This window comes from Trichomycterus rosablanca, chromosome 4, assembly GCF_030014385.1.
Source record: "Trichomycterus rosablanca isolate fTriRos1 chromosome 4, fTriRos1.hap1, whole genome shotgun sequence".
Taxonomy (NCBI): domain Eukaryota; kingdom Metazoa; phylum Chordata; class Actinopteri; order Siluriformes; family Trichomycteridae; genus Trichomycterus; species Trichomycterus rosablanca.
Genome location: NC_085991.1, coordinates 49,858,859 through 49,880,001, shown reverse-complemented (window position 1 = coordinate 49,880,001; position 21,143 = coordinate 49,858,859). Strand labels below are relative to the sequence as shown.

Sequence of the window (21,143 nt, the reverse complement as noted above, 5' to 3'; positions counted from 1 at the left end):
GTCATGTTCCATTTTGTCTCGCCCAAAGACAAGAATGTCATCAGCATGGCAGATCACTCCATCGTAGTTCTCTAGTAGCTGTGACATTCTGCATTGAAAGTGTTCTGGGGCAGATACAATCCCAAATGGGAGGCAATTAAAAAAGTTTCTCCCAAATGGTGTAATGAATGTAGTGAGAGGCTTTGATTCATTAGTGATAGGAATCTGCCAGAAGCCTGACCTAGCATCCAATTTTGCGAACACTTTGGCATTAGACAGCATTGCTAGGGATTGGTCTACAGCTTGTAGAATGTGGCGTTCTCGCTTGACCCACTTATTTAAGTTTGTGAGGTCTACACAAATGCGGATTTTCCCATTTGGCTTGGGAACAACAACCATCCCTGCACACCACTCTGTAGGGCTGCTCACCTTGGATATGACACCCATACTCTCCATTCGGTCCAGCTCCTCTTTCACCTTGTCTCTCAGGGGCAGTGGCACTCTGCGGGGTGTTGAAAGCGCATATGGCGTTGCTCCTTTTTCCAGTTCAATGTGATAGGACCCTTGCAGTAGCCCAAGTCCAGTAAACACAGAGGGATATGCAGCAACAAAGTTTGGGGTGTTTTGTTGTGTAAGAGCATCAATGTGGTGGACCAGACCCAGGGCTTCAATTGCTGGTAGCCCTAATAGTGCTTTTGTGAGTCCAGCAACAACATAAATGTCTTGGATGCAGCTACTCCCTTTTGCTGTGAGGACCCCTCGAAAACACCCTTTTACATCAAGGATGTTATGACCTGGTCCATAAAGCACTTTTGGTGCTTTTTGGAGGTGACCAAGTTTGTTTTTGCTGAAAACAATCTCTGGTACCACAAACTGCCCTTTTTTGTGACACTTATGGCATTCAGCCTCTCTAGCTGGACAGTCTTTCCATGTGTGCTTTTTTCCTACACCGCATCTACCACAGTCTTTTTGGTATTGATGCTGTTTACTTTTGTGGACACTTTTTTCATCGTGTTTCAACTTAGGGTTTTGAAACTTCTTTTTGTTTCCCACTTTTCCTCTGATAGCATGTATGTTAATGCCCTTAGCTGCTTCTGTATTATTGGGGCCATGCAGTACAGCTTGTTGCTTTTTCACAGTTTCATTTTGGCAGACTTTTAGTATTGCTTTGTTCAGAGTTAAATCAGAATCTAACTGGAGAAGTTCAGACAATCTGTGGTCTCTGATTCCCACAACAATTCTATCCCTTATTAGTTCTTCTTTCAGTATGCTAAAATTACAATGCTCTGCAAGCTTATGTACTGCTGTGATAAATGTCTCTGCACTTTCTCCCTCTTCTTGGCACCTGCGATCAAACTGGGCTTTCTTAAATATGACATTATGTCTACCTACACAGTGTTGCTGGAATGCTTGTACAACGGTGTCGTATTTCTTTTGACTCACTCAGTGGCAGCACCGCTAGGATATCATCAGCGTCGTCTCGATACTCTGGTTTTGTGCTCAGTCCCGATGCTAGACGAAAACATTCAAACCGCCTAATCCATCTGGGCCACTCAGCTGTGTTGGAGAAGTTGAAGGGCTCATGAAGCGTTATCTGTACCGCCTCTGGGAAAATAATAACGTGCTGTCTGCGCCTGTGAAGCTGCACTGCTCGCTCGAGTTTCACACACTTCCCTCGTCTTTTTAACTCTCGTTTCTGGAGCGGTTGACTTGACAAGACGATTTTTTTGCGATTTTTTTTTTCTATCGCAAGGCGGTAACTTTACGTGGCGTTCACTTCACTGCCCACTTCTGACACCATGTATAAATAGCTTATATTTAATTCACTCGAAGACCGGTGTTGTAACTCAGCTCGCAGCTCTGTTTATTATTTTTCTGAACTCGCCTTACACTTCCTTATTTCGCACCCACAAAACTCTGGGTAATGTAGTTCTCACCAGTACAGATAATAGCTTTCACTGTGGTTCACTGGAGTCCCAAAGTCTTAGCAATGACTTTTTAAGACTTGTAGATTTAAATGACTTTATCATGTATCTGTATTTGTATCTTTTTAGAATGTGGCATCATGTGCTGTTTATCTAACCTGCTTCACATCACCAGACAGGTTTTATTTCAGTGATGTTTAGATTCAACAGGTCTGGCAGTAATCATGCTTGGGCGTGGCTAGTAATATTAAACCCAAATGCCAGTTAGATTTAGTGGCTAAGGGGGCAATTACTTTTTTACATAGGGCCAGGTTTTTTCTTAAATAAATGAAATATCAATAAAAACAGTTTGTGTTTCTTTGGGTCTTTGTCTAATATTAAAAGTAATTTGATGGTCTGAGATATATAAGTGTGACCGATATGCAAAATAGAAGATTTTATCTGAGGTGTGAGAGGTCTGCAGTTCCTTATATGTTCTTCTGGGTTCTTTAACTTCCTGTATGAGTTGGTGATGTGCTCTTGAAGAAATATGAATAGGCTGGTCAGCTTTTAAAAAAAACTACTTTGGTTTGGTTTGGTTTGAAACAAAGACATGGAAGACAATTTTGCTAACTGGTTAATTAACTCACAAACCACAAATCACTTTATTGATGAAAATATATATATATTTTTACAGAGACACCAACAGCTGCTGTGACCATAAATCCTGATAATCACGTGTTTAGAGGAGAGACTGTTACTCTCACATGTAACATAGAGAATGGAGGACGTGTCCAGAACTGGAGGTACAGCTGGAATAAAGAAGATTCAGACCAAACTGTCAGTAATGATCAGAGATACAGAATCTTGTATGTTACAGAGAATCATGCAGGTAAATACACCTGTACAGGAACAGAGACAGGAGGCTCACGTTCCTCACACCCCAGTGATGCTGTTCTACTGACTGTATCAGGTGAGTCTGATCATCTCTTCTGTATTTAATAACATCTGTGTAACGTCAGCATGCACAATCTGATTACTGTACCATGAACTTTAACAAAAAAAAACTGAATATGTTAGGGTGCCTGCGACGTCTGGTGAGAGTAACATCAGGTCACAGCGTCGCAGGCGTTACAGAGCAACAAAGAGCTTGGCTTTATATACCAGGCCAGCTCGTTAGGTGCAAACGCGCGGCACCTGTGATTCCCCTATTTAAGGGGGCGTCACCAGGTTGCCGGCGTTGCACCTTTTGTCTTTTGTTTCATAACCATGACTGCCAAAGTCGCTTCTTTTGTAGGGTCGCTTCTAAGTGTAGGGGGTTTCTCCTCCAGTGCTCCCTCATCTTTGAGTTACAGCCTGCCCGCTTTCCCTCAAAGCGCTCGAAGGTCACGTATATTATTTCACTGCTGACCGGTAAGGCCTTGGAGTGGGCCACGGCCCTCTCGGAGCAGGATGCCCCTGAGTGTTCCTCAGAGTCTTCTTTTAGAGAGGCACTGAGGGACACGTTCTTCCACCCTGTGGGAGGAAAAGAGGCTGGCCCACGTTTACTGGAGCTGTCTCAAGGGGGGCGGTCAGTTGCGGTGTACGTGATTGAATTCCGTACCCTTGCGGCAGAGTGCAGCTGGGATGAGGGGGCGCTGCTTGCCATCTTCCACCGCGGGCTGGGGGAGAGAATAAAAGACGAGTTGGCCACTCCTGAGCTCCCCACCACACTCAAGGCCTTTTACACCTTGGCCACCACAATCGACACCAGGCTCCGACAGCGGGCCCGGGAACGGGCGTCTCACCCACCTTGCGCTCGACTATCGAGCTCGCCCTGTCCGGTGCCCCGCGATCCGGATCCCGAGCCCATGCAACTAGGGACAACCCGAGGGCCCACCTTACCACCTTCCGAACCCCCCTCGAGAGGCCGGGCTCGGTTAAACGAGTAGGCCACTCTCGAGGCAGGGAGTCGAGGGCGGGCCGATCCACCATCCCTGGTCACGGTCTGTTCCTGGACGCAGTGTTGCTCTGGGGCTCGGGCTCTACGGACCTCCGGGTCTGTGTCGATTCGGGTGCGGTGGAGAGCTTCATCGATCACCGCCTGGTACACAGGATGGGGATTGCGCTCCAGCCGCTACGGTTGCCCATAACAGTTCACGCTGTGGACGACCGAGCGGTAGCTGGGAGTCCCATAACTCACCAGACGCGTCCTCTCACGATGCGTCTGGGGAACCACGAGGAGCGGATCACCTTTTTGGTGACCCAAGTCCCTCAGCTCCAAGTGGTCTTGGGATATTCATGGCTCAGAAAGCACAATCCCCAAATTGATTGGGTAACTGGGTCAATCTTTGCCTGGGGAACCAGGTGTCAAGACGCATGCTTGCTGCCAGCCAGTATGTCGTCGGCACCGCCATCGCCAGAGGCGATGGCCCCTGATTTGGCCCAAGTACCTCCTGTGTACCATGACCTACGTGAGGTCTTTAGCAAGTCCCGGGCGCGGGACTTGCCCCCCCACAGACCCTTCAATTGTGCCATCAACCTGCTGCCTGGCACGACTCCTCCTATGGGGCGCCTTTTTTCCCTGTCGACTCCCGAAAGGCGAGCCATGGAGGAGTATGTCAAGGAAGCACTCGATCAGGGGTTCATTCATCCGTCGTCCTCCGTAGCTGGGGCAGGCTTCTTCTTCGTTGGGAAGAAGGACGGATCGTTGCGCCCCTGTATTGATATCGGGGTCTGAACGCTATCACGATCAAGGATCGGTATCCGCTGCCACTGATGAAGCCCTTTGAAGCCCTTCAGCGAGCTTCTATTTTTACTAAGCTCGATTTACGCAGCGCGTATAACCTGATCCGGATCAGGCGGGGGGACGAATGGAAGACTGCGTTCATTACGCCCACGGGACACTACGAGTACCGGGTGATGCCCTTTGGGTTAATGAATGCCCCCGCGGTCTTCCAACGCTTCATCAATGAGGCTTTGCGGGAAGCCCTTGATAGATACGTCTATGTATACTTGGACGATATCTTGATCTTTAGCCGGTCCATTGAGGAACACGTCAGGCACATCCGTCGGGTTCTCCAGCTTCTGCTCGAGCATCGTTTATTCGTCAAGCTGGAGAAGTCCGTTTTTCATGCCCCATCTATTTCGTTTTTGGGGTTCATCATTTCCCAAGGTGCCATACGTATGGATCCGGCCAAAGTGAAATCTGTGGAGGATTGGCCAACTCCTAGTTCCGTACGCCAAGTGCAGAGATTTTTAGGCTTTGCAAATTTTTTCAGGCAATTCATTCGGAACTTTAGTACAGTTGCCGCTCCTTTGACGGTCCTGACAGGTAAGGGACCGTTCAAATGGACGATGCAGGCCCAGCAAGCCCTCACCAGGCTAAAAACTCTCCTAACCACTGCTCCGGTTTTGCAGTTGCCCGACCCAGAGGAACCTTTCATGGTAGAAGTGGATGCCTCTGACGTCGGAGTTGGGGCAGTGTTGTCCCAGAGAGTGGGTCCCGAAAGGAAGCTCCACCCTTGCGCTTTTTTTTCGCATCGTCTAACTCCTGCCGAGTGTAACTACCCGGTAGGAGATAAGGAGCTCTTGGCCATCAAGCTAGCGCTTGTTGAGTGGCGACATTGGCTCGAGGGGACGAAGCATCCCTTCCTGATCTGGACAGACCACAAAAATCTGTCGTTTATCCAGCAGGCCAAGAGGATGAACTCCTGGCAGGCTCGGTGGTCTCTATTTTTTAGTCGCTTCCACTTCACCCTGTCTTACAGACCAGGGTCAAAGAACGGTAAGCCTGATGCTTTATCCAGGCAGTGGGAGACTACCAGACCCAAGACCGAGCCTGAGCCTATCATTCCCCCGAGCCAGATTGCTGCCCCTGTTACCTGGGGCATTTCAAAGGTAATCAGGGACGCCCAAGCTGTGGAGCCCGACCCCGGTGGAGGTCCACCTGACCGGCTGTTTGTTCCGACTACAGTCCGTCGTCAGGTGTTGGAATGGGTCCACGCGTCCCCATTTGCGGCTCATCCAGGAGTTTCAAAGACCCTGGAGTTACTGCGCTGAAGGTTTTGGTGGCTGGGAATGGAGAGTCAGGTCAAGGATTTTGTCCGAGCCTGCACTGTCTGTGCTACTAATAAAAGCACTAGAGAGCATCCTAGGAGACTTATCCACCCATTGCCAGTACCATCGAGACCGTGGTCCCATCTGGCACTGGATTTTGTTACGGGCTTGCCCAAATCCAGGGGATTCACGGTGGTACTGGTGATTGTAGACCGGTTCACTAAATCTTGCCTGTTCGTTCCGCTGCCTAAGCTACCGTCAGCCATGGCGACTGCCCAGGCTATACTGCAACATGTGGTGAGAGCACATGGGGTCCCATCCGACATTGTGTCGGATCGGGGCCCGCAGTTTATCAGCCAGACCTGGCGGTCCTTCTGCCAACTCCTTGGGGCAACGGCAAGCTTATCCTCGGGGTATCACCACGAGTCCAACGGGCAGTCGGAACGAGTAATTCAAGATCTGGGCAAGATGCTTCGGTGCCTCACTGCAGGTAATCCAGCCACCTGGCCGGATAAACTGTTGTGGGCTGAATTCGCCCACAATACCCTGCACCACGCCGCACTCGGAATGTCACCGTTTGAGGCCCAGTTTGGGTACCCTCCTCCTCTGTTTCCGGAGCAGGAACAAGAGGTGGCGGTCCCAACCGTGCAACATCACGTCCGTCGCTGCCGTGGCTTGGCGAAAAGCAAGGCAGGCTCTTTTAGTCTTGCAACACTCCATGAAGCGTGTTGCTGATCGCAAGCGACAGCCGGCTCTCGCATTCCGGCCGGGCCAACGAGTTCTCCTGTCGACGAGGGATCTCCCCATCAAAGGTGCCCCTCACAAGCTGGCACCCAGGTACATTGGCCCTTTCAAGGTGGTTAGACGGATCAATCCGGTGACATACAGGTTGGAGTTGCCCCCCAGGATGAGGGCACACCCAACCTTTCATGTCTCCCAACTTCGCCCATTTGCGTGCGAGGGAGCTAGACCCCCCACCCAACCTCCCGCCCCTCGTATCATCCAGGGTGCCCCTGCATTCACGGTACGCCGCCTCCTGGATAGCAGGAAGGTGCAGGGTAGCACCCAATACTTGGTGGATTGGGAAGGTTACGGCCCCGAGGAGCAGTCATGGGTACCGGTTCGCCAGATCCTGGACCCTGAACTGATCCGTGAGTTCAGGAGGAACCGAAGCGCGGGTCTTGGGACCTCAGGAGCTGTCCCTAGAAGGGGGGGTACTGTTAGGGTGCCTGCGACGTCTGGTGAGAGTAACATCAGGTCACAGCGTCGCAGGCGTTACAGAACAACAAAGAGCTCGGCTTTATATACCAGGCCAGCTCATTAGGTGCAAACGCGCGGCACCTGTGATTCCCCTATTTAAGGGGGCGTCACCAGGTTGCTGGCGTCGCACCTTTTGTCTTTTGTTTCATAACCATGACTGCCAAAGTCGCTTCTTTTGTAGGGTCAGTACGGTACCCCGGGCACTATTTAGAGTGGTCGGGTGTGTAAATCGAAAGATTGAGGTAACAGTAGGGTTTTATTTCTGGTGTAGGGAAAGCGGTGCGACTTCGTGCAGCCCTCGAGCTGTGTTTGTTTTTCTCAGCGCCTTTATCTGCCTACTACAGGGTGGTTAGCCTCTTGGCTAAAGCTAGCCAAACAACCGCGCCCACTGTAGTCGGTCTGAGCCTCCCGCTATGCGGATCCTTAGCAACCGCTTGGCTGAGTGGGTTAAGTCACGCCCACTCAGCGCTGGTTCAAATCCACGCTTCACTAACGCTGTATTTTCTCTCTCGCAAAACCGGCTTCTTCCCAGCGGCATAACACCGCTGGTGACAACACCGGTCTCTATTATCCCCACTGGTGTGGGAAAACCTGGTAGCGAGCTCGTATTGTTCCGAGTACTCACTACCCTTCGTGCACGCTTTTAGCGCGCTTTTCTGTCAATACAAGCGCTCGCAGTTAGCGCCACGAGTAGCGCGAACGCCCAGCGTCTGTGCGACCCGGGTTCGTGCCTTGCATTTTGTGTTTTGTTTAACCTTGTTTCTTTCTCCTCTTTTTCAGTTTGCCAGCGGCGCCAGCGGCTTAACTCGGCATTTAGCCTGAGTTGTCTTTTGTTCTAATTTTTGCTTTTGTTTTAAAAAAGAATATATATATATATATATATATATATATATATATATACAGGGGTTGGACAAAATAACTGAAACACCTGGTTTTAGACCACAATAATTTATTAGTATGGTGTAGGGCCTCCTTTTGCGGCCAATACAGCGTCAATTCGTCTTGGAAATGACAAGTCCTGCACAGTGATCAGAGGGATTTTAAGCCATTCTTCTTGCAGGATAGTGGCCAGGTCACTACGTGATGCTGGTGGAGGAAAACGTTTCCTGACTCGCTTCTCCAAAACACCCCAAAGTGGCTCAATAATATTTAGATCTGGTGACTGTGCAGGCCATGGGAGATGTTCAACTTCACTTTCATGTTCATCAAACCAATCTTTCACCAGTCTTGCTGTGTGTATTGGTGCATTGTCATCCTGATACACGGCACCGCCATTGGATGCACATGGTCCTCCAGAATGGTTCGGTAGTCCTTGGCAGTGACGCGCCCATCTAGCACAAGTATTGGGCCAAGGGAATGCCATGATATGGCAGCCCAAACCATCACTGATCCACCCCCATGCTTCACTCTGGGCATGCAACAGTCTGGGTGGTACGCTTCTTTGGGGCTTCTCCACACCGTAACTCTCCCGGATGTGGGGAAAACAGTAAAGGTGGACTCATCAGAGAACAATACATGTTTCACATTGTCCACAGCCCAAGATTTGCGCTCCTTGCACCATTGAAACCGACGTTTGGCATCGGCACGAGTGACCAAAGGTTTGGCTATAGCAGCCCGGCCGTGTATATTCACCCTGTGGAGCTCCCGACGAACAGTTCTGGTGGAAACAGGAGAGTTGAGGTGCACATTTAATTCTGCCGTGATTTGGGCAGCCGTGGTTTTATGTTTTTTGGATACAATCTGGGTTAGCACCTGAACATCCCTTTCTGAGAGCTTCCTCTTGCGTCCACAGTTAATCCTGTTGGATGTGGTTTGTCCTTCTTGGTGGTATGCTGACATTACCCTGGATACCGTGGCTCTTGATACATCACAAAGACTTGCAGTCTTGGTCACAGATGCGCCAGCAAGACGTGCACCAACAATTTGTTCTCTTTTGAACTCTGGTATGTCACCCATAATGTTGTGTGCATTGCAATATTTTGAGCAAAACTGTGCTCTTACCCTGCTAATTGAACCTTCACACTCTGCTCTTACTGGTGCAATGTGCAATTAATGAAGATTGGCCACCAGACTGGTCCAATTTAGCCATGAAACCTCCCACACTAAAATGACAGGTGTTTCAGTTATTTTGTCCAACCCCTGTATATATATATCAATATTATTTAATAAACTTTATTTGTATACTCTGCATCCTTGGGTCCGTCTGTCTCCTTATAACAGAATAAAGTTCATTTAAATAAACACTGTGCATGTGTGTGTGTAGACGTGTGTGTTTGTGTAAATCTGTGTGTGTAGGTGTGTGTGTGTCCTTAAATGTATTTATGGAAGTTGTACAACCCTGAATCAGTCTTAAAAAGTCATAAAAAGGTTACATAATTGTGACATTTTGGAAAATGCAATAAAACTTGACAATAGTACAAAGAAAATGAGTGTATTTACAACCCGAAATCAGAAAGTTGGGACAGTATAGAAAACGCAAATAACAACACAGTGTTTCTTATATTTACTTCAACTTTTATTTCTTTTTAGACAGAATAAACCCAAGATATTTCATGTTTGATACAATTCAGACCTGCAAAACATTCCAAATGTGTTGGTTGGCCAAGCATCTGGGCACATGGTTGGCACAGAGGCCTGTCACGCTAACCCACCACCACTGAGATCCGAAGTTGAATCTCAGCAGTGCTGTTGGTTGGCCAAGCATCTACAGAGATGTGATTGGCTACATCTGAGTAATGAGTTATGAGAGTTTAAGCAGGTGATGTCAACAGATCTCCAGTTTATCAACAAATGTTTAAGAAAATTATAGAAAACATTTAAAATCAATGTTTGTCAAAGAAAGATTGTAAGAATTTAGCACATTTCTCCTTCTACAGTACATAATATCATTAAACAATTTAGGAGATCTGGAGGGATTTTAGTACATCTAGAGCAAGAGTGCAAGTCTAAGAACACCCGTCATCTCTGATCCCTCAGACAGCGCTGCATTAAAAACCGTCTTCATCAATAACTGATATAACCACATCGGTGAGGGAATTTAGTTTGGAAACCTTTATCAAGCACTTCAGTACAGTTACATTCACTAATGCCTCTTGAAACTTTGATCTGTTATCAGCAAAGTGTCCAAAAACAGAGTCAGTCATGGTATCGGGTTGTGTCAGTACAAGGGTCTGTCATGATATGGGGGTGCGGGTACTGGACTGGCCTGCCTGCAGTCCTTACCTGTCCCCAACAGAGAATGTGTGAAGAATTTTGAAACAAAAACGACCCCGTACTGTTGCACGTTTTAAGACTTTTTTCTGTTTACAGAAATAATGGGACAAAATAAAACCTGAAACACGTGGTGTCCTTAGTGCCAAAATGTTAAAAAGGGGTAAATTCTGGATGTATATTAACAAATGAAATGATAGATGACAAAACATTTAATATCTTGGGTACATACTTCCTGTAATGAATTTAAAGTCAACATAAATAAAAGAACCCTGTGTTTTTATTTGCATTCTCAACTTTTGATTTGGTATATCAGCAGATTCTGGATGGAACCGCTTTAAAAGCTTCATTATTTTCTATTAACAGCAAAACCCAAACCAACTATGAGATTAGAACCTCAGAACTTCATCTACACTGGAGACACCGTTACTCTGACCTGTGATCTGAATCAGTCTACAGGATGGACTTTCCTCTGGTATAGAAATGATCAGGAGGTAAATCCTCAGATCTCTGCAGATAAAATCACCACCAACAAACTCAGTGAGAAACTTTCTAATACAGGAACAAAAAAGTACAACTGTGTAGCACGAAGAGGAAACTACTACTACAACTACCAACACCCTGTCTACTACTACAACCACTACTATGACTCACAGTACAGTGATCCAGTTACTGTTACAGTAGAAGGTTTGTCATGTTTATACTTATTGCCAAATGACTTTTTAGCTTGTAAGAATGCTTCAATTAATGCAATTAAACTGTTTTACTTTAAATAAATAAAGACTAATGTTGAATAATTCTAATTAAAATTATTTCATGTTTCAATCCACTTCTAACTCTAACAATCCTGACATTTTAAAGACTTTGTATTGAAATCAGGTTTAGAGGAATCTGTGTTGATTCTCTCAGTTCTTCCAGTAATAGTTTTCCACATATTAAACTCAAGTGAAAAAAAATACCAGAAACAGAATCAATTAAAATATATTAAAATTATTTGTTTTTAAAACTGCAAATTTGTAGGTTAAAAGTTACATTAGATACATAGATAAAAAATGCAGTAAATATTGACACATAAATGGGTGACACGGTGGCTAAGTGGGTAGCGCTGTCGCCTCACAGCAAGAGGGTCCTGGGTTCGATCCCCAGGTGGGGAGGCCCGGTCCTTTCTGTGCGGAGTTTGCATGTTCTCCCTGTGTCTGTGTGGGTTTCCTTCAGGTGCTCCGGTTTCCTCCCACAGTCCAAAAACATGCAACCACGCTAATTGGAGAAACTGAATTGTCCTATAGGTACCCGGCCGCTGGATGCATAAACCAGTGCATTGTAGTGCCGGTCCCAAGCCCGGATAAATAAGGAGGGTCGTGTCAGGAAGGGCATCCGGCGTAAAAACTGTGCCAAATTAATAATGCGGATCACGATCCGCCGGCGACCCCGATGGGAAGAAGCTGAGGACATTGATTGATTAATTGATTTACGCGACACATAAATACAGTGCTGTGAAAGACTTATTTTCCTTTTGCCATTTATTACATTTTAATTAAATTTTAAATTGACATGATCATTCCATTTACTAAATATTAACATTTATTTTAAACCTGTATCACTAATGCAAACAACTTTAATCAAACGTTTGTGATACTTGTGACGAGTCTTTTATGTCGCTCTGAAGGAATTTTGTTCTGTTCTTCTTTACAACAAACAACAAATGTTGAGCAGAAACGAGAAAAAACTAATAATATTATTATTCTATTCTTATTAATTACAGATTTGTTGTCATCAGTTTGTTATCCAAAACAACTAACAGTTGTGGCCAAATACAATTTGATCAACTGAGGGTTAAGGGCCTTTCTCAGGGGCCCAACAGTGGCAACTTGGTGGTAGTGGGGCGTGTACCAGCAACCTTTTGATCAACAGTTTAATACGTTAACCACTGAGCTACCACTGACCCGCTTTAAATAAATGTTTCAATATTCTAAACCCTTGGCCGTATAGACTGTAATCAAATGTTTGTGATAGCTGTAAAAAGTGTTTTTCAACACTGTGGAGGAATTTTGTTCCTCTTTGTGCATAATTGTTTTAATTTGGCTACATTGGAGGGTTTTTCAGCATAAACTACCCATTTAAGGTCACAGGATCTCAATGAAATTTAATTCAGGACTTTGAATTGACGCTCCAAAAGTTTCATTTTGTGTGTTTGTGCTTTGAGCCATTCAGTGATGGACTTCATTGTGTGCTTCATTTTCCTGCTGCAAAACCCAACTGCACTAAAGATTTAGGTCATGAACTGACTGGTGGACTGTGACTGAAACTGTGTTTTGATTCTCCAAATATTAAACACTCACCACAAACTACAAAGTATATTTATTAATGTAATTTTTTTTTTTAATTTTATTTCTACAGAGAGACCAAAAGCTGCTGTGATCATAAATCCTGATAATCACGTATTTATAGGAGAGATTGTTACTCTCACATGTAACATAGAGAATGGAGGAGGTGTCCAGAACTGGAGCTACAGCTGGAATAAAGAAGGTTCAGACCAAACTGTCAGTAATGATCAGCAGTACAGAATCAGTGATGTTACAGGGAATCATGCAGGTAAATACACCTGTACAGGAACAGAGACAGGAGGCTTACGTTCCTCACACCCCAGTGATGCTGTTCTACTGACTGTATCAGGTGAGTCTGATCATCTATTCTGTATGTAATAACATCTGTATCACATCAGCATGTATTCAGTACTGGATTACTTCACCACAAACTTTTTTAAAAATAGATTAAAGTTCATTTCAGTGAAGCAAGACCTGAACATTTTTACACTGTTGGTGCTCGTCATATTACTTTAATTTTCCTCTTCAAATTAGGACTCATATAAATGTAACAGAAGGTAAAATGATTGAGCAGTTGGTGGTTGTTTTAGTATCTCTAGAACCACTGATATAAATGTAGAAACATTTACAGAAATATAGATAAAAACCCTCAAATGAAAAGAAATAAAAAATAATGTCTTATAAAAACATGTATTTTTTAACATAAATAAATTTAAGGGATTAATGTAAGAGCACAGTGAGCTGAATTATAAAGACCACAGCTAAAACTGTGTGCATTTGTGTCTCTCTGTGTGATTGGTTGAAAGTTTGTGTGAATCAACTTTATCTCTAAATTTTTTTGTAGTTTTGGAGTCCTGACTTGAATTCCACTGAAATGCTGCCACAAGACCTTAAAATGCTTCATGCTTGAAAATCCTTAATTCTTAAATGTAACCAAATTTAGTTTCTTGACATATGCAATTCAATTCAACTTTATTGTCATTATACAATACAGGATTGTACAGTATAACAAAACACTGTCTGGCTACATCTCCAGTGCAGACAATAGTGCAAAGACCATAGGGGAGAGGGGATTGGGGAGTGCATAGACAAAGACAAAGGTGCAATGACGATGTGCATGGACAAAGGCAAGGTGCGTAGGTGCATAAACAGGTCTAAGGTAGTGGATTAGCAGCTTTGGTTTAAGTAAACAAATACCCGTTAAAGTGCAGGTGCAATGAGAAGGTATCAGAATTGTGTATGTTCGTGTTCTGGTTGGAATTGTCGGAGTTACCAGTTTAACTGCTCGTGGATAAAAACTGTTTTTAAGTCTGGTGGTTCTGGCTCAGATGGTCCGGTACCTCTTCCCGGATGGCAGTAGCTGGAACAGGAAGTGGCTGGGGTGTGTGGGATCAGAGGAAATATTCCTGGCTTTCCTCAGACATCTTCTGCTGTAAATGTCCAGTATGAGTGGAAGTGCGGTTGCTGTGATGTGCTGGGCAGTTTTCACCACCCTCTGAAGAGCCTTGTGTTCAGCGGCTGTGGCACTGCCGTACCAGACCATGATGCAGCTTCTCATGATACTCTCCACAGTGGATCTGTAGAAGTTACAGAGAAGCTGCTGTGGCAGGTTGACTCTCCTCAGCCTTCGAAGAAAGTGGAGATGTTGTTGTGCCTTTTTGACAACGTGTGATGTGTTGACTGACCAAGTGAGATCCTCAACTATGTGGACGCCCAGGAACTTGAAGTTGCTCATCCTTTCCACTGTTGTCCCCTCGATGCTCAGTGGTGTGTGCACTCTACACCCCCGTCTGAAGTCAATGACCATCTCCTTGGTAACATTAAGGGAGAGGCTGTAAGCAGTGCTCCACTCTGTGAGCATCCTCACTTCCTCCCTGTTCGGCTTTTCATCATCGTTGGTGATGCTGCCGATTATTGTGACGTCGTCGGCAAACTTGATGATGGTGTTGGAGCTGTGTTTTGTGATGCAGTCGTATGTGTACAGTGTGTACAGCATGGGTGAGAAGGTGCAACCTTGTGGGCATCCTGTGCTGAGTGTGAGGACGGGAGAGTTGTGGTCACCCATCCTAACAGATTGTGGTCTGGAGGTAAGAAAGTCCATAATCCAGTTGCATATTGTGTAACTAATCCCAAGTGTGCTCAGTTTGGAGACCAGTCTGGATGGGATGATGGTATTAAAATCAGAACTGAAGTCAATAAACAACATCCTGACATATGTGTTAACTCCATTCAGTTGACTGAGTGCGGCGTGCATTGCCAGTGAAACTGCATCATCAGTAGATCTGTTGGTGCAGTAGGCAAACTGATGGGTGTCCAGGGTGCTAGGAAGACTGCTCTTTATACAAGCTAAGATCAGTCTCTCGAAGCACTTCATCACTATGGGTGTGAGACCAATGGGGCGGCAGTCATTCATACATGTGATGCTGGACTTCTTTGGGACTGGTGTGATGGTGGTGGTCTTGAAACAGACGGAAACAGTAGACTGTTCCAGAGAAAGGTTAACAATGTCTGTAAAAGTGGCAGCCAGCTGGTTGGCACATGCCTTCAGGAACCCATCCTGGAATGCCATCTGGACCTGTTGCTTTTCGAGTTGGAACCCTCATCAGTGCTCTTCTCACCTCCTCTGTAGCTAGTATGAGTGCTGGCTGTTCTGTGGAGAGAGGCACAGCAGACATGGTTGGTTGAGCCTGAGCAGTGGTCTCAAAGCGGGCATAGAAAGTGTTCATTTTGACAGAAAGTGAGGCATCTGTGGTCTCTGAGTTACTGACGTTTCTCTTGTAGTCAGTGATCACTTGTATCCCTTATCACACACGTAGGGGGTCTAAATTGGTGTTGAAGTAGACTGTAATTTAAAAAGTCCTGGTACTTCATGGAGTACCATCATGCCATGTACCTTAACTAGGTTCCTAGTGCCTTTGGGGAAAAATTTCTTTTTAGTGTTTTCCTCTTTTACGCCAAAACCCCACCCTAAGTGTTTGTTGCCAAAAAGCCCCATTTTTAATTCATCTGACCATAGAACTTAGGCTCTGTCCCGGTCAAAGTCCTAGTAGCCTTTAGCAAACTTCTGGTGCTTTGTGGTTAGACGACAGGAAAGGCTTTTTTCTTGACAAGCCTTCCAAATAATCTGTTTGGAAACTTCACTTTAAAGTTGGATTTTTGCTGATTTACTGAAAGTTACATTTATTTTAAGACTCATCTGTACCAGGTTTGCCAATAATTGTGGAGAGGACTGTAAATGTGTGTGTGTGTTTGTGTTTGCGTGCATATGGGTGTGTCTGTGCTTGTGTGTGTGTGTGTGTGTGTGTGTGTGTGCATATGTGTGTGTGCATATGTGTGTTTGTTTGCATCTGATTGTGTGTGTATTTGTATCTGTATGGATGTGCGTGTGTGTAGGTGTGTGTGAGTGAGGTGTAGGTGTGGATTATGTATGAGTGTAGATGTATGTACATGTAGTTGTGTGTGTGTGTGTGTGTGTAACTGAATGTAAGCTGCACATAAACTGACAGCTTTTTGAATCCTTCTGCTGTCAGGCTATACAACCAGCACCGCCCCAAACGTAGACAATTACCATCACAATAATTCACTTGGTTTTTAGTACAATAATCCACTTGGTTTTTAGTACTTCTCTGTGCAATTACTTTTAAATTATGTGCAATACTTGCTGTACCTGCTGTACTTTGTGCAATATTTTTAATTTTTAATAACTGTGCATTTGGTTAACTTCATCTATAAATACTGTTTATATTTTTGTAATTTTTACATATTCTTACTATTTAGTATATGTGTACATACATGTAAACATTTTGTAATTTTCTATTTTTTGTATTCTTGAAAGCTGCTGTAACACTACAAATTTCCCCCTGTGGGATAATAAAAGGCTATCTTATCTTATCTTATCTTATCTTAATCTCTAAAATAAACAATAAAAGAGATTTTCACAACACTGTATACAGTTTTTGATGTGAAATTTAAACATCAGCTGTCCACAAACTTTTGGTCATGTGGTATATTTAGGGAAGTTGTAGCAGTGTAGCTTTTTTCAGCTGATTCTGGATGGAATTTGGGAAAATTTTGTTATAAAAGAACAAACAGCTTTAAATGCTTCATCATTTTTTATTTACAGCAACAGTTACAGTGGAAGGTTTGTCCGTACCAAGAACTTGTTTGTTAGTATTTGGTTGTTAATTGTTCCAGTGTTTCATTATATTAATGTCATGTGCACTAATTAGAAAAATTAATTAAATGTTTTTGTTAATTCATATAATAATTTATTATTTCTCTACAGAGAGACCAAAACCAGTGGTGATTATAGAGCCTGATAATCACGTGTTTGTAGGAGATTCTGTTACTCTCACATGTAACATAGAGAATGGAGGACGTGTCCAGAACTGGAGGTACAGCTGGAATAAAGAAGGTTCAGACCAAACTGTCAGTAATGATCAGCAGTACAGAATCAATAATGTTACAGAGAATCATGCAGGTAAATACACCTGTACAGGAACAGAGACAGGAGGCTCACGTTCCTCACACCCCAGTGATGCTGTTCTACTGACTGTATCAGGTGAGTCTGATCATCTCTTCTGTATTTAATAATGTCTGTACAGTGCTGTGAAACAGTATTTGTCCCCTCCCAAAATCTTCTCTTTCTGAATAATTGTTACACCTTTATGTTTCAAATTTAATATTAAACAAAGAACCAAATAAAAGCAAAATGATTTTTTGAATGATAATTTCATTTATTGAAGGGAAAATTGCTGTTCAGCACACCTGGCCCTGAGTGAAAAAGTTATTGCTCTTCAGCTACCAGTTATACGTTTTTCAATTGACAATCGGGTTCAATTTCACTTGCCACATCCAGACATGATCACTGCCAGACCTGCTGAATCTAAACATCACTTAACTAGAAACTGTCTGGTAATGTAAGGCAGGCTAGAAGGTCTCAAAGAAAAGCACATGATGCCATGAGATTTAAATGGAGATACTAACTAAAGTTATCTACCAGTTTTAAAAAGGATTCTGTATGACTGGAAGGCAGATTATTCAGACGCTCTAGTTAGACAGTGATTACGTCTTTGGCTGTCCCCACCCACCACTTCAGTTTTAGCTTACTAAGCTAACAGAGTTAGCCTCTGGCCATTCAAACCAATGCCAGCTAACATCTCCCTCCATGTACGTTAAATTGTCATTGACAAACCCAAAACTGCAAATAAATTACTGTTCTACAATTACTGTTCCTTTAAAAATAATAAAAATGAAAGAATTCCGCTTGCCGCTTCTTTTCCGACCACCATATTTAAAAATGTCTGTGAGAAATTGTGCCACACTAAATGCTGTAATTGCCATTGCAGATGAAGAAGCACACAGAGCTAGTCGGAATATCGGTCAGAATCAGGCATCAGCAAAACATGTAAGAGGCCTTCTTCTCAGAAGCTTGTGTTGGATGATGATTAATGCCTTCTATATAGAGAGATCACTAGGTTTTTGTTCAGTAGGTTACTTGAAGCTTCAGGCAAACCACTATGAGAGACATTATTTACAAACGGATAAAACAGTGGTGAACCTTCTTAAAAGGCTAGCCTACCAACATTTCATTAAGACTCACAAAAGAACGCTGACAAATATCTAAAGAACTGTAGGCCTCACTCACCTCAGTTAAGGTCAGTACATGATTCCACAATAAGAAAGTCATGGTAGAGTTACAATGCACAAACCACTGCTGACCAAAAAGAACACAAAGGCTCGTTTTGCATTTGCCAAAAATATCTTGATGGCCTCCAAGATTTTTGGGATGATGGTCTGTGGACTGGTCTGTGGACTAAACAAAACTGAAAGACATGGGTCCTGATACATCTGCATTCCACCATAAAAACATAATACCAACAGTAACACATGGTGGTGGTAGTGTGATGGTCTGGGGCTGTTTATAAGTTCTTTTCTATATCAGAAAATCCTGAAGGAGAATGTTCACCCATCAGTTCATGATCTAAAGCTTAAATGCAGTTAGATTACACAGCAGGACGATGATCTGAAGCACACAAGCAAGTCCCACAATAAATGGCTCAAAAGAACTGAATAAATGATTTTGGAGTCCTGACTTGATTCATATTAAAATGCTGTCACAGGACCATAAAAAGTTAATGCTGGAACACACCCAATGTAGCCAAATTAAAACAACCCTGCAAAGAAGAGCAGAACAAAATTCCTCCACAGCACCATAAGAGACTCATTACAAGTTATGACAAATGTTTAATTGCAGTTATTCTGATAAGGGTGGAACAACTAGTTATTAGGTTTTGGGGGTAATTACTTATTCACATGGGTGATACAGGTCACAAATATATTTTTTTATAATAAATAGAATGGTGATTTAAAAGGTGCATTTTGTGTAACACAATGTAACACATTTGTGTTAGTGAAATATTTATAGTTGTATAGAAACATTTAGCAGTTATTGGGATGTGGTGCTCTCAGTGTCGGTCCCAAGCCTGGATCAAAAAAACAAAAAAAGCAAAAAACCATAAGGTTGCATCATGAATGGCATAAAAAAAACTGTGCCAAGTCTGCTATGTGGACAAAATCCACTGTGGTAGAACAGTTCCTTACTAAAAGGAAAGAAAAATACTTATTGATATCCAAAATAACAACAATTCTAATTTCTTATAATACTATTTCAATGAACAATACATTAAAACAATGCCCCCTAAACATTTTATTTTTGTAAAAATTGTTGATGTAAGGGCCAGGAAAATATGAAATGTTGGGCTGATGGAATTTACTCCTAGTTTGCGTGTTGAATGCAGCAGATACGATCAGCATAATGACCTGAGTGACTTTGATGCGTGCAAAATTGTTATGGTCAGATGACTCCAAAACAGCAAGTGGTGTTACAGGCAGCCTTGGTAAGTCCCCAAAGACAGTGGTGAGAAAACGGACAAGCCATTAACCACTTACAGGTTGTTGGGCAGCTGGTGGGCAGCTAATTCTGGTGATGAGATGAATGTCTATTGCTGAAAGCACCTACAAGGCATGGGAACTACACAATGTAGCAAAAGAAGCTGGTCCAACGATTTCTGTTTGCTCAAAGATCATGTGGACGGCCGGTAAAGAAGAACTTCTGGACTTTTTGTATGTAAATGTAAAACTGATGAATATTTGATGTAAAATAGTATTAAAATGTATAAACATTGCTGCATGAATAAGCTATAACTGTAATATTATTTTATTTAGTGTCTGAAGCTTCGTTATCAGTGCTGAAGATGATCAGTAGTGCTGTGGCAGCGTTTCCGTATCTGTTGTCCACCATCATCCTGGTGAAATATTACAGAGCTCGAGGTAAAAAGTTACTGTTTCATTCACATTTATTCTTGTTTTTATCAGCCAATAAACACATAACAAAAACACATAACAAATGTTTATTAATGTGTATTTTACAGCTGTAACTGGTGAGATTAAACTGGACGCAGTGGTTGAGGCTGAAACTTCCATCTGAGTGTTAAATGTTCTGTTTTTACATTAGAATTATAATCCAGCTTTTAAAGTCAATTTAGTAAATCTAATAACATCTTACATCTGCAGTAAACTCAGACTTTCAATTCTAATATTTTCCAAATACTTTTTTATTATGATTATAATGTAATTTAATCCTAAAACATTTATTTTACTAACTTTGTTTATTTCTTCTTTCTTTTCATTATTGTGTCTTTCTGGTTTTAAAAAGATTCAGCTTTTAACCTTCACCGTATTTTTATATTGTAAACAAAAACATACAATCCTCTGTAATGTTTGCTGTAATTTAATATGTTGAATTATTAATAGTGTATGAATTGCTTTTCTTGGTGGTTTAGAAGTGATTGTTGTTTTTGTTTAAACTATTTCCTAATTAAACTATTAATTTAACAATAAAAGTATGTCTAAGGTAAAATGTGATTTACTGTTTGATGCAGTATTTTTTTACATAAAGTTTCATTTTCTCATTTTTCAAATATTTCAGTTTTAGTGTTTTTTTTTCTTTTTTTCTAGAATTTTAAGTTTTTATACAGTAACCAACACTTTTCATGCTTGGAAGTGTTTGATGTTATATTAATAATAAATTGATGTAATGAACTGGTGTTACCTGGGTTTCTAATGTTACAGTTTTATCGTCTGATTTTTTATTAGTAATAATCACTGTTTCTTTCTTTTTTTTAATTAACTTTATTAACCAAAATCATAGTTTCAGCAAAAACATGCAATATAATATTTCTACCAAACTGCTTTTAGCTTCAGTTTTTACTTTTATTTCTTTATTTCTGTTTTTACATTTGATTCATTGTTTAGATGAATGCAATACTGTTTGCTGTTGTGTAATATCTGTGATAGAGTTAAAGTTAATCCTGGGGTGGCCGGTGCCAAATTTCCACTCCCCAGCAGGATCCGACTCCCATTCCCG

General features: G+C 42.8%; 1 protein-coding gene across 1 annotated transcript; it reads left to right on the top strand.

Annotated features, from left to right (window-relative positions):
- The first annotated feature begins 2,664 nt into the window (after positions 1-2,664).
- LOC134311977 (carcinoembryonic antigen-related cell adhesion molecule 5-like) lies at positions 2,665-20,204 on the top strand. Its single transcript, XM_062993626.1, has 6 exons — positions 2,665-2,689; positions 2,764-2,856; positions 10,758-11,082; positions 17,005-17,276; positions 19,943-20,047; positions 20,149-20,204. Exons 1-6 carry the CDS (start codon positions 2,665-2,667, stop codon positions 20,202-20,204), a joined length of 876 nt encoding a protein of 291 aa, XP_062849696.1.
- Positions 20,205-21,143: the final 939 nt, after the last annotated feature.